General features: G+C 21.7%; 1 protein-coding gene across 5 annotated transcripts in view; it reads right to left on the reverse strand.

Moving 5' to 3' along the window:
* Nucleotides 1–15145, reverse strand: part of LOC129608829 (rho GTPase-activating protein gacF) — a 104522-nt gene that overhangs the window by 4349 nt on the left and 85028 nt on the right. Inside the window, exons 3-12 of one of the 5 annotated variants that reach the window (XR_008696915.1) lie at nt 13628–14133; nt 12907–13020; nt 12409–12582; nt 4488–4695; nt 4190–4420; nt 3547–3728; nt 3160–3361; nt 1676–1801; nt 1381–1535; nt 856–973 (exon numbers count right to left, since the gene is read on the reverse strand). Coding sequence is in view for 4 of the 5 variants with exons in the window: in XM_055520569.1 (XP_055376544.1) it covers nt 1381–1535; nt 1676–1801; nt 3160–3361; nt 3547–3728; nt 4190–4420; nt 4488–4695; nt 12409–12582; nt 12907–13020; nt 13628–14133 (1898 nt within the window). In the remaining variant the exon portion in view is untranslated. The remainder of the gene's footprint in view (nt 1–855; nt 974–1380; nt 1536–1675; nt 1802–3159; nt 3362–3546; nt 3729–4189; nt 4421–4487; nt 4696–12408; nt 12583–12906; nt 13021–13627; nt 14134–15145) is intronic. The other 4 variants (XM_055520569.1, XM_055520570.1, XM_055520571.1 and 1 more) reach the window with 4 other exon arrangements.

Below are 15145 nucleotides of genomic sequence, written 5' to 3' on the forward strand. Positions count from 1 at the left end.
GCATAAGAGTAGCACTCATGGAAGCATTCTTAAATGCAATTTTTTTTATATTATACATGAAAATTTCTTCAGACATTTAATCAATTTAATATCAAGTTTAATAAGAATATTAAAGAGAGATGCCACATTTGAAGTATGTTATTTAAACATTATACTCATTTGAAGATATTTTAAGTTAAAAATATCAATCATCTCTATTTAAAAATAAAACTACATATGACAAGTGATTAATTTAGTGCTTCATGTTTAAATAGAAGATTATATATAAAAATGTTAATATTAATGTTAAAAGTGTGTGCGCTTAAAAATGTGATTGAATTTATTGATTTTGTTCTTGAATTATGATGAAATTATTATATATTTTTATGTAGCAAATAGCTAGTTATTGAATCTGTTGAATAATACAGTCTTTTTTATTCAGTTACTTAGAAAATTTATTTCGGAATGTAATTTATTTTTACTGATTCGCATTTGTAACACGAATCTTAGCAATTGACAACTAAATTTTCCAACTTTATGTGTAACAAATTTATAAGCACTATTAAATACCATAGTAAGGGAATAGCGAATTTTATTCAAACTATACATATACATATATATATAATTATAGGAGTTTTACAATATTTATATTTTATATACGTTAATATAGGATTTCGCAAAAAACAAAATATTTACTTGGTATAGCTTTAAAGGAATATGAAATTTTGAAGCCATTCGAAGTCATTTGCAAATAGAAGTTGGTGTCATTACTTTTGGATATGCGTGTATTTTCAATTAATAATACTTTTCTTTATTATTATTTTTCTTTAATATACATATAAAATATTTTACATTATGACAATGATAATAACTTACCTTGCATTTTATGTAATATTTATTATTTATATCGAATTTTTAATTCCCAATAATGGCGCAATGATGGCGCTATTTAAAATAGGGGTTTATACAAACTTCATATGGTGCGAGAAGGTAACTGATGACGTTTACATAAATAAATTAATTTAAAATAAGAAATATATATTTTTAAATATTGCATGCGTGCCAAAACAGGACTTTTATTAATTTTTTTTTTATAATTTTTATATTAAAAAAATTAATTTTAAAATAATTTAAAACAAAAAATAAAAATTAAAGAAAACAAAAACAAAAAAAAAATACTAGTTAAAAATATGAACAGACTATAATAAACGACAATTATAACACCACAACAATTATTATTACATTATTATTATTATTATTTCAAAAAAAAAGTATTATAGAAGACTATTGAGAGAAAAACAGAAAACCAATACAAACATCACTACTATATTGTTATTATTATTTATTATTACATAATATTCTTTTAAGTTATTTTAATAATCTATCGAAAAATAAACTTACGATTTTGGTCGTTCTGAGAGTTTAGGTGTAGATGGAGGTGTCGTACATGGTGAACAATTTCTTGAATCACTAAATGAGTTCATTGATGCAACTTGTCGTTTTTTAACAGCATGAAATAGACTTAATGTTGATCGACTTAAACTCGGTTTGATTGTCTACATAAAATAATTTTTCTTTAGTTTTGAATTTGAAAAAAGAAAACATATGTCGGACCTTCTATTCTAACATTTTGACTTACGATTTATTAGAATAAATGGTACGATATTCAAGTATATTATGATTTCTTAAAACTTACACTAACGCATGGTCCACGTAATTCTCTTAAATCAATGCTACGGAACCAATCGCATAGAACTAGATCTTCAACTGCTGGCTTAACACCATCTAAGGGATCGAAGATTAATGCTATAATTTCAAAAGCCTGCAATGGAAAAGAAATTCGTCAAATATTTTTTCTAAAACATTTTTTTTCTGCATTTCTATGCATTGAATTACAGTATAATTTTCTAATTTTGTTGAGAAAGGGGAAGAAAATTTTTTAAAAAATAGTGTTTGTAGCGATGCTTGATAAAGCGCTCAGTTGGAATTTTTTTAAACAAGACTTCTTGGCCAAGAAAAATGTTGTTTTTATACTTATCAATAGTTCGGTCAGTAATGAGCCGGTCGTTTGGTGAAGAAAATTCTTTAAAAATGCATTTATGGAATTTAGAAAAACTACACAGACTGAAATTAGGTGGAAGGAAATGTCAGAAGGTGCCGAAATTGAGTAAAATACTAATTGATCAAAAAATAAAATTTGTGCTACTATACAAATTACAATAGTTCTTCAATCAAAGATGTTCTCTCTGTATTTGTGCATTCGAGAGAATGTTCGCAAGGAATGTGTAAATGAAATCTAAATTATATTTTCAAATAGTCAGGCGGAAATTAAACAATTTTACGTATCCCGTCTTTTAAAAGCAAAAGACGTCACAAAAAGAATGGAACTTCTCCGTAAGAATTCGTTAAGCCTGAACTCTTTGTATAGTATAGTCAACAAAATTGCTACACGAAGGCGGTTTAGGAGTATTGGGTTACTGATTTGCTCAACATTACTGGAATCGTTGTAGTACAATTCAATTGGATTAGTTTTTTCGTGCTACTGCGGATCTAACTACGAGTATTATATGTACAATTTGGAACTACTATATGTTTTAGACATGACGAATTGTGTCTTATAATAAATTTATATGTCACATAAGAACCATATGCCAAGGAAACAGCTTATGATTTTATTGAATATTTCAAATTTTTTCCTAAAAGCGCAACCATTGAGCTTACGCCTTGACTCTTGGAATCTAGTTCCATGTCATATACATGAAAACTAAATTTGGAATACAAAAGCTTTTAACTGTAAGATTATTGATAAGGTTATTAATTTTTGTGTCCCTATAAAAAAATAATTCCGTCAAAAGAAAAATTTTATTATTTATGAAATTTTTGACCAAAAATATTTTAGACAAATTTTTTAATATTCCTTTGAAATCGATATGAAATTTATTTTCTTTTTATTCAAATTTGCAAAGTTATAAAAAATATAAGTTATAGTTTTGTAATTTGTGTTTACACAATAATTTTTATTTATTACCGTTAAAAGTTTTGTTTTTTTATTGTTACGTAAATTTACCCCACCATACTAATTAAATTAATTCATGTAATAATCTATGTATTGTGTACATTTGCACAATCATAACATAAAAGAAATTTCTATGTAATATGTATAATTACTTATGTATTTACCTGTGGATGCCTTCTAAAGTCCTCTTCAATTTCTTTAATAATTGGTTTAGATGTTGCTAATTCATATCCCATACACATTTCATAAAGTAAATGACCAAAACAAATTACATCAATATTTTCTATTTCGACAGTTGAACGTGACCACATTACGGCATTAATTCGAGAAGTTAATCCTAAAAGACCGTTCTCTAATCCAGTTAATCTATATTTAAATATATATATAGAAGCAAAAGGAGAAAATGAAAATTAATTTTGTAATGAGTATTTTATGTAACACTTTTCTTATTTATTGTGCAAGAATTTAATTACTTTATGTTTTTTATGCTTTTGTTTTTTTAATTTTTTTTTAATTTAGTTCATTTGTGTTTTTTAAATATTTTATTATACCTTGCAACACCATTTTGAATAATAACATTTCCACTATGTATATGACCATGTAATTGAAAACCTCTATCCTTAAGAAATAATAAAGCTTCTAAAATTTGCCGCCCTAGTCTCTGAACTTGCGAAGCTGGCAAACCAGATGGTTTTTTTGCGTATTTTCGACTATACTGGTCATTCCATTGTGTCTGCATTAATTAAGACAAAAAAATAAAAAAATTTAGTAATAAAATCTTTGTTTTTTTTATGGTTAATAAGTATACATTATTAGATTTGAGGGCACATAAAATAAATGAAATAAATATTTATTTTTTTCACATGTCGTTTTAACGTATATATACATTAAAATAAGCTGTTCTTCAGTTCAAACATTTGAATAAAATTCATTTGCGGATAATGAGGGGGAAATAAATTGCCCCAAAAGGATATTATACTATGGAACTTATATTACTATAAGAAGGTATTCATATAGTACTATAGAAAGAATTCTCTTTTATTCTTATTCACTCTGCAGTTTTGCAGGTAGTAAACATATGCACATGAATTTTCGATTTTCCCTATTTCTCATTTATTTTATGTACTGTTGTGTTATATACTTTTTACATGTTTATTATCAAAAATATATTATATAATTCACACACATACTTACCTTATAAATTAAATCTTTTAGGCTACCACGTGGATTAAATGGCATGACAAGTGAAACATATGATTTTGTTTCATAATGCAAAAATTCTAAATCTAATACTGGATAAATATATGGATGATGTAAAGATCCCAATAATTCTAACCAACTTTGATTTTGATTTTGCGGCAGTTCATCTAAGGCAATACATTCAGGAGGTAAAGGAAGTAAGGTCATTAGGCGTTCAGTTCGAACCTATGTAATAAAAACAAAAATTAACAAGCGAATAAAATTAAAATAAAGTTTTTTTTTTCAAATTTACCGTAGAATCACTTATTAGAAACCAATTCTTATTTGTTCTAGAACCGATTTCATCAAGATGTGCGATAACATTATAACGTCCATTCGAATTTAATGTCCATTCTTGAGCAACACTTAATGCACGTTCTCTTGAAGCACGCTCTTTTGGACCACGTTCTGGTACACTACCACCGCTATCTAATGCTGTATATTGATATTTTAAATTTGGCCTGAACAATGGAGAACATCAAATCAGGAGGAAAAAATATAAAAATTCAAAAAAAAAAAATTATTTATTTTACAATATAAAAAATAGAAATTAAGTAATTAGCTAATATAAGTAAGTTTTGTTATCAATTAGCAAAAGATAAAATAAAAAAATATTTTTTTTTTTTTAAATAGAACTATTATAATTTAATTAAAGTTTTCTAGCATACTTCTTCTATTATAGGAAATTTATTTTTTAATATTTCTAAGCTAAAGTTACTTTTATTTGTTATAATAATGCTTAGCTATTCATTTCAAATTACTAAATTACTGGTTAATAATTAAATATAATATGAGCATGTTAATTACTAAATGTATTGATATTAGAAAATACTAAGTGGTTTATGAGATTATAAGCAAAAATTTCCAGTTTTAATAATATTTTTTAGTTTTTTTTTTTTGAAAATGAATTGGTTTGTCTATAATATTTTGTATAATATTTTTCGTGTTTTGGCAGTAAAATTTTAATTAATTTTTTCAATAAAGTATTTTTTCTCCCTTTTTTAATTAAACTTATTGATATTATTAAGATGAATTTAATATGCTTTATAGAATGTAATTTCCATATTAAGTTTATGTAAGTGATAATGTAATTTGTGAATATATTAAAAAAACCAAGTGCATTTGAAACACAAAAAAAAAATTAGGTGTTTTAAATTCAATAATTCCAAAAATTTTTAAATATTTTTCTATTTGCAATTAAAAACAAATAAAATTCTTTTCCAAAAAAAAAAAAATTGATAAAAATTATTTCTTGCTTTCAGAGTTTAATTGATTAGGTGCTTAAAGTCACTAGTTGAAAAAAAACAGAAATTTCAAATTTACCTAAAACTATTAACTTATTATTAACTTAAACTTGCAAATTATGCATATTATAATATTAAACTTTAATACAAATTCTATTTCCTATAATTGTATAAGAAACATGTTTTATGAACTTGTGCTACATGATCATTACAAGAGTTAAAAAAAATTCTATTTAATTGTGAAAATTAATTAATTTTGACAAAACCTTTACATAAATATTTTAAAATAATGACTGTCACTGTAACACCAATAAATAAATATACAAATTGTAGACAGGTGTTCATATTAGTGTGAATTTGCCATGAAATATTGTTAAAATTATTGTAAAGCGTTATTTTTTAAGTTCGCCCTAATCTGACAATTTTATTCGATGAAATGTCACCGGCATTACCTTTCCATATTACAATATTCGTATGTACAAATATCATTAGAGTTTTAGTTTAATTTGATAGATAAGATTTTTTTTATATTCACATAAGAGTTTTTGCATCACCATATTCATTATACATTAATTAATAGCCAATTAGACCTTTTTTTTTTCTTTTTATATTTTAAATTGAATTCTTAACAATATTTGTAATATATAAATATATAATATAAATAATATTGGGAAATATATAGTACAATACGATTGCATAATTGTCATACACATATTTTTATTATAATAAATTATAAATAATCGATTTGCGTTGAGCATATACTGAAGCGCTTTAACGTATTGCTATAAATATTAATGATGCAAAACTATAGGTTACTGTAACTGTTTTGCATGAACTTTTCAACTCGTATACAAATATGACATTTTTTTAAATGACAATTAACTGACATGTTTATTTTTCATAATATTCGCTTAGTGTCAAATTATGAAAAAATGTCAAAATATAAGCTTTCAGCACAAAGCTTTGAAATAAAAATTATGTTTAGATAAATCGCATAAAAACGATCAAATAATTTTGAAGCGCTTTTATTTTGCCTCAATAGTTTCTTTCATTTTTATAATAAGAAAAAATAAATAATAAATTTTTATGCATAAAGCTAGGTTTATTGACAAAACTCGTCAATATTTGGAGAAGATAACATTATAAGGCTAAAGGGAAAGGGTGGAGAAAGGCTATATTTGAAAATTGATCATATAAAATTCAATATATATAATTATATTTTATTATAAAAACAAAAGAAACTTATGAGTCAATTAATATTATAATTTATTATAAAAAATTTAGTTATATTTAAAAAAAAAAGAATATAAATTGTTTTTTTTTTTTTTTTGATTACATCAAAAGATTATGCATTTGTATAGAATGAAAGGGGAAGAACAACATTGAAATACGACAATCAATAAGGAAACATAAAAAAAAATTACTTTTTTTTTTTACAATTTTTAATCAATATGTAATAGTAATAACAATAATAATAATCAAAGAGTGGTTTTTCAAGATATTCTCAATATTCTTACATAATATTATATTTGTATAGCTATTATATAATACAGTTAAATTCCATTACTCGAATCGAATATTCTATAATATTTGGTTTTTTTTTATTATTTGAACTTTGCATATTTTGAATTTATTTTTGACATTTAGAATGATTCGATTTATGGAAGTTCCACTGTGTATAATATAACAAATAATTTGGAAATAGACGACATTAATATATTATATACGAAACAGTTAGATAATAATATATTTTTAATTTATTGTACTCATACATATACATATATATTTTATTTTTTTATAATATATGTATGCGTATATGTATATACAGTGTATATAACAATACAAATTATGTTATTATCATAAAAAGTTGAGAAAAAAACGTAAATTTCAATACAAATAAAACACTCAAAAAAATTTAGATGATATTTTTTATTTTTGTAATTTTTATTATAGTTGATATAAAATACATAAAATTTAAAATGATTTTTTTTTATAAAAATTACAATTTATATATAAAAAAAAATTGTTTTAATAAAAATTTGTTTTAGTAGTTTGATAAGAAACATGGTAAAATAAAAACATTCCACATAATTTTTGCTATTTTTTGAATTTTTTTAAAGTTATTGGAATTTTGTTATAAGAAATTTATATAATAAAAATGTGAATTTTTATTTTAATTTGTTTTTTTTTTTTTTTCAGCAATGATAACTGTATTTGTTATAACGTTTACATAACGTTTTAATGTACAATATAATATTGATAAGGAATATATAAAATTGGCTTAAAATTTTTACATTAAATTTATTAGAACTTTAAATGCAATTATTTAATAAAAATTATTAAATTGAAAAATTAAAATTGATAAATTGAATAAAATATTTATATAAGAATTGAAATTTCATTTCATAAATAATGTGCTAAAAGAAATATTTCAATTAATTAATTTTTAAGAAAAGTGTACCATTTAGTTGGATATTTTAATGTAACAAGTGAAATTTTTATCATAGACAAAAACCTATGCATTCAAATTTGCGAATTTGTTTTTAATGAAAAATTATTACCATTACCATTAGAGGGACGATTTAAAAAAAATTTTTCATAAAAACTTTTTTAATATGATTTCTTTTTAATAGTGTTAATATTAAATTGATAAAAAATATTATGTATAAAGAATTTCGATAACAGTAAAACCTGTCTAAGATGGAATCTTAAGAAGAAGCAAACTTTTTTATAAAGGAACATTCTTTTCGACATTAAATATTTGAAAAAAAAAAATTCCTGTTAAAATCACACTTGAAGACGGTAGCCTGTCTGAAACGGAAACTGTTATATTTTAGTACAGTTTTGACTAATGTCACCTGCTTAAGGCAGAATTTTTTGTATTTGACTTTTGTGACAACTGTACAAGATTGTAACAATGCGTATGTTTATATTTGCAATATGTAATTTTTCAAATGAAAAATTTTTTAATTGTCAACAATCCGTTAGAGGTCTGTCACAAACTTGTTTAAGATCTAAATCTGTTTTAGACGGGATATTTTGTTTTGACTCTGTGTTATTCCGTCTTATATAGGTTTTACTGTATCTATATTGGGAAATGTAAAATTTAAAATTTATAAATATAAAATTATTAAAATTAAGTTAATTAATAATACGATAAATCCACACGATTTCAAAATTAATTTAAGCCAATATTATATATGTATATTATGTAATAAAATGGTAAGGAGTCTTTGTATAATGAATCAATATAAATATATAATTTTTAAATTATGAAATGAATTAGTATATATTATATTGCTATGGTAGTCCTATGGTAGGTAGGTTTTAAATTTTAAATTATGCGTGGAAAGTTCGGACAGTTTTTTTAATTATACGAAAATTGTTAAAAATAAATTTTTGTATGTACTTAGTGAATTTCTTAACTAATTTTTTTAAAAATTAAATTCGTATAAATGGGACGATCTACAAACAGTAACAATCAAGAAAATTATAAATTTAAATTTATTTAAAAATTAATTATTTGATTGAATTTTTCGGCGTACGTTCAAAAATTTTATAAAATGAATTTTTCTTAAAAATTGTATAAAAACATTCAAAATTTGCTATAAATATTGAAAGATTTAATTATTATTCATATATCACAGATTATATCACAGATTTTTTTTATATGTTTCAAAATTATTACTATATATATATGTATGTTTTATGACACGATATAAATGGATAAATACATGCCAGCATATACAAAATATATACATATACAAACTAACATTATTCTTTTAAAAAAGTTTCATTAAATCATTAAAAATTTTCAAAAATTTATAAGTCATTCTATATAATTTAAAGTAGAAAACATAGAAAAAAAAATTTAACTATATATATTTATATCTACCATAAAGTATATGCAATATTAATAATATTCTGTCATATGATATTTACTGCTTCTAGCTAAACTACTATGTATAGTATTTAATATATAAATATAGTACATAAATATTGATTCATTAAACATAGTTACAACAACTATAAATAATTATATAATTTAAATGTTTTATTATACAATATTAATTATAAAGGAGGATTATAATATATATAAAATATATAAATAGACAATTAAAAATTATTAATAATAATGTAGATAAATAAAAAAAAAGAGAAATTTAATATAATAATTTTGTTAATTAAAAACTAAAAATAACAAATTTTTAAATTAAAGCAAAAAATTAAGTATAAATAATTTTTTAAATATTTAATTTATTATATAAAAAGAGAATTATTGTGATGGAATCAGATATTTAATTTTTTAAAGGTAATGGTATAATACTTTTTAGAGTTAATTGTTTTATAACGTAATTAACATTTGCTACAATAAAAAAAATTTAATTTTAGTAATTTTTTTTTAAATAACTTTGAAGCCTAATGCACAAGTTTGGATTATAATATTTAAAATATTTAAATTAGTTTTTGAAATAAGAAAAAGATTATGGCTCTAAGCAACCATAAAGCTTTAAATTTTATGTAAATACAAAATGGAACTGCAATCTACTTTATTTAATAACTAAAATTATAATATATTGTTAAATATTTCAAATTGAAGATGTTTACAATAAAAATTCTTCTTATATTTTTAATTTTTGTCATATTTCATATACTATCAGTATTGAAACATACTTTTTAAAGAGTAAAAAGTTGTAATATAAGAACACAACACGCATATGATATGATAAGAAATATTAATCATTCATTATATAAAGCAATACTAACACAGTGAAGGCCTAATAAGCGGTATAAGCATTGAGGCTTTAAATTTAAACAAAAAATATGACTTAATTATAAGGCGTAGATATGTACATAATTATATATATATAGAATGCACATTATGCAAGTATGCAAAGCTTTTTTATGACAATATTATTATTTATATATAAGCAAAAGTTAAATTTTCTGTGTTATACTGTTATAATATCATTAGTAAAATATCAGTATTGTTTAGAAAATAACGGTAATTTTTTATTAAAATAACGGTTAGTATTAAATAAATGAATTAATATTTGATTTTGTTAATCTAATGTTAATTTTATATGTTTTTACATATTATTTTTAATAATATGATTTTTCCCTTATTAATTATCAATATTTTATATTGTAAATAAAATTAGTATATTATTAAAGGGTTGCTTTTAAAATAAGAGTAAAGAATATTGTCGAATTATAAAAATTTGTAGAGACTTGTCATACTTCTATAAAAATTTAATATTTAAAAATGAGATTATAATGAACATTTTTCAATTCAATTCAATTGTTATTAAATTTTAGAGTAATGTTATATTGAATATTATTACTTGAAATATATATATATATATATATATTTAGATGATTTAAATATAAGAATAGTAAATTTTTATATTGTAGAAAAAAAGAACAAAAAAATTTAACAAAACTTTCAGGCACTAAAACAACAAAAAAGAAACAATATTTTTTTTTTTACAAAAATATTTCAACAATTTGGTCAAACCGGAAAAGAATAATATTTCTTATTAATTTAAATTGAAAATGAATGCTTTTCCAAATATTTGACTTTTCAATTTAAAACATATAGTTTAGTTTATCCTACCTGTTCTAGATTTGTATAACAAAAATTGAAATTTATTATTATTAATATTTTATAAAAATAGAATATTGGGTTCCTTATAGGAACCCATATTTTTAATACTATATGTAATTAAACTAAATCGCTATATAAAATATTTTTCTATTTGCTAGAAATTTTTAATAAATTTTGAGTTCCAACTAATCTATCTAAAAGTATAATGTTTTATTTTGAGTGAGTGGCGCAATTTCGAAATTTGAGCTTTATTTAGCTAAAAAAATAATTTTTTTTTCGCTTAATTTCCCAACATTTTTCTGTACTGCTCGCCATAAATAAGTAATGATGACATACGTGGTATTGAAATTATTTTTTAGTTTCAGAAACATGTGTGTATAATCAAAGATATTTATTTTTTAAATGAAATTTCTGTAAGTATTATAAAACATTTATATGTTCACAATGAAAATATTGCTCTGAAAATACTTAAAACCTGTAAACATTTAATTAGTTAATAAAATTATATATAGGATTGGGTAATATGTATATTGCAACTGTATTACCGATCTAAAATAATTTTGTTAATGAAGTACTTTAATGCGAAAATTATCAAGATTTTTGAGGACTATACAAGCAGACACATGACTGTTTATAATTATTTTAAGTTCATCACTGAACAGATCTAGTATAGTTTTTTATGACATTTGAGTTCCCTAGTTCCGCGTCTCTGTTAGTGTTATGATTTTGTGTACTATGAAATCCTTTCACACTAAATCCTTTTATTTTTTATATATTCTAATTAAATAAATAAAAAATAAAAAAATAAGTAAAATTAAAATCAAAATGAATTCAATAACAATTTTATTAAAATAAAATTAATTTGATTATGTTTTTTGTTTTCTTATATAATATTTTTTTTTAAATTTATATTATATATTTGATTCCATCGCATAACAAAATAAAATAATTTTAAATAATATATGTATATGAAATTTATTAAAAAAAAAATATTTAAAACATAAAAATTGAATAAAATTTCAAATTCCAGGCATAAAGATAAATTTCAAGTTAAAAATAAATGAAAATAATTTAAATAAATTTTGTAAAAATAAAAAGAAAAACTTAGAGAATAAAAAATTATAAATTGAAAATTTTATAATTTTTTAAGGGGAAAATTATCTATAAAATTAAGACCTTCAACAACAAAACTTATAAAATTCTATTTATTGTATAAAAATAAATTACGAAAACCAACAACAAAAGAAGAACAAATTTTATAGAGAAGATTTTATAATAAGTAAAAATTTTTTTATTTTCTTCTTTTCACATTTAATTTTAACCTTGCTATAATTGGATCTATTGAGTCCCTAGAAGTATTTGATGAAGGATCTGATGGTATAGTTTTACTAAAGAATAATCTCGCCAAAGTATCAATTCTTGCACTAACTAATGGTGATTTTTCCGAATGTTCTGATTGATCGGAATTGTCTTGTTCAGAACTAGCAGATCGATTACTAAAATTAAAACAAAAACAAAAAAATAACAATCGGAAAAAATGAAAAGAAAAAAAAAATTAAAAAACAAATGGAGAAAAAAGACATAAAAAATAAAATAACAGACAAAAAAAAAATTATAAATAAATTTTTTTTTTAATTAATAAAATAAAATTTAAGCTCAAATTTTTAATTTCACATTTAAATATTTTTGTATATATATAAAATATTTTCTATATAATAAAAACAGCATTATTTTTTGTTTTAAATTATTTAAATTTTATAAAGAAAAAATTTTATTATATAAATTTTGTTTTTTTTTTTTTGTAATATTTAAATATATACCGGCTAAAAAGAACTCTTTTGTGAGCTGCAGTCAATGTTTTTGAATCAAATTCATTTGCCGAACTTGTACGTCGTACATGATTTGGATTTTTTTGTCTTTTCCGATTTGATTTGCTATATAAGTTTTTTTTTTTTTTGGTATTATAAACGATCAACAATTGATTGATTAATTTAAAATTAGATTTTTTAACAAATAAAAGAAGGTTTAAAAGGGGTTAGGTCAGGGTAGGGCAGGGCAGGGCAGGGTTAGGTAGGGATTTGGAATATTAAAAAAGATTCAAAACATAGAGAAAAAAAAAACGAAATTAAATTATTATTATTACTTAAATATTTTAGAAACTCATCTTAACTTAAAGATTAAAAAATTATTATTAAAATACAAAGTATCAAGTTCAAGTTCATGCTAAAATTTCGTTAGTATTTTAATATACATTACAACCAGTTCAAAATATATATTTAATAATTTTAAATGTTAATAAAATTCAATTGTACGTGTAATTTATTAATATTTTTTTTATAATTTTAAATTAATATCAAAAAATTTTAATATGAACCCGAGCTTGAAAAAATAATTTTAGTATTTATTTAAAAAAAATATAAAACATAATGTTTTCTTTTTTTTTGTTAGGAAAATAGTTTAAGGTGTACAGTATTTTTTTTTTTAATTTTTTTTTCGTTTTTTTTTTTTTGTAACATATTTCGACATTATTAAAATACTTACGTATTACCGAAAGCACCACGACCAAATCTATCATGACCGGTTGTTGATTCACTACCGCCACGTCTCATATTACCTTGTAGATTAAACATTTTTAATGGTTTTTTCGAACTCGCGACTTCACAAACTCTAACAATTAATTTTCGACTACTTTTAAATACTGTATTAAATGTTTTATAAAATAAAACTGAAACTGATTTATTTTGATTTGAAGACGATGTTGATGATGATTGTTGCTGTTGTTGTTGTTGTTGTAATTGTTGTTGATATTGAATTGAAGATATATTTTGTTGATCGTTTTCAATACTATGTGATAAATTTTGTTCTGATAATTTATGATGTTGTCTTTGTTGAAAATGTTGTTGTTTCTCTTTTGATTTTTGATTATTATATTGTTGTTGTTGTTGTTGTAAATATTGTTTTTCATGTATATTTTCTTGAATTTCTTGTTGATTTTGGTCGTCATTTGATATATTACTATTATTATTGTTTGGTTGTCCGTTGTGGTCCTTTAATATAATTTTTTATAATATTCGTATTTTTGCTTTTATATGTATATGTATAATTATTCGATTAAATACTATTTTTTATATTCTTTTTTAATAAACTATAGTTTATTCTTTCAAAAATTTTATATTTATTTAAGATTTAAGACAGATATTATATACACTTTTATTTGTAGTGTGTGTAGTAAAATAAAAGTGAAATTTACAAAATTATTAATATTTTATAGTATTAATTTCCAACAATAGAGAAGACAATATACTTATTTTTTTTATAAATATTTTTAAATATTCCATATAATTTCACTTTAATATGACTTAAAGTTCAAATTGATTCGGTATGGAAAATGTTTTTGTACCCTTATTATTTAATATTAATTTTGGTTTTTTAATACAAGACAATTAAAAGTACATAAACTGGTCAGTAAAAAGTAAATAAATATAATATAAACTGGTCAAGTAATATTTTATACAAGCATTCTGCTATTTCATATTCTGTCTGCAACTACATTGTGACTGTTCGAAAAAAGCGGAAAGTCTTGCAAGAAGGCAAATATTTTGAAGGGCGGGGCTTTGTAAAAAATTGCCTAATGTTTCAATAAGACTGATAACACGAATACATGATTTTTAGAAAAATCTTAATTTCTTTATTTATTTTAATTCTCGAACTCTATATTTAGATTTTCCTTATTAGTTACGCGCTATACTGACATATGAAATAGGAATGTAAGATAAAAATAAACTGTTTATTAATTTCAGGAGTCTACTTTTCCTATAATGCATGTTGTAGGAAATTTTAAATAATGCATTCAATTAATGAAAGTTGGAATACATAGAATAACTTGAGAGCAAAATCATTTAAATTTCAATTTTTTTAATATTTGAATCTTTTTAATCAAGAAGTTTTCGACTTACTACAGAAAAATTGTTGATATAATCTTGTATCTTTAATCTTTAAAGATCATATTGTAAACTTAATCGTGTATTCAGTATTTAAGAAAATGTTTCATTATTACGT

The sequence above is a fragment of the Condylostylus longicornis genome, unplaced genomic scaffold (genome assembly GCF_029603195.1).
Source record: "Condylostylus longicornis isolate FDR11 unplaced genomic scaffold, ASM2960319v2 ptg000037l, whole genome shotgun sequence".
Classification (NCBI taxonomy): Eukaryota; Metazoa; Arthropoda; class Insecta; order Diptera; family Dolichopodidae; genus Condylostylus; species Condylostylus longicornis.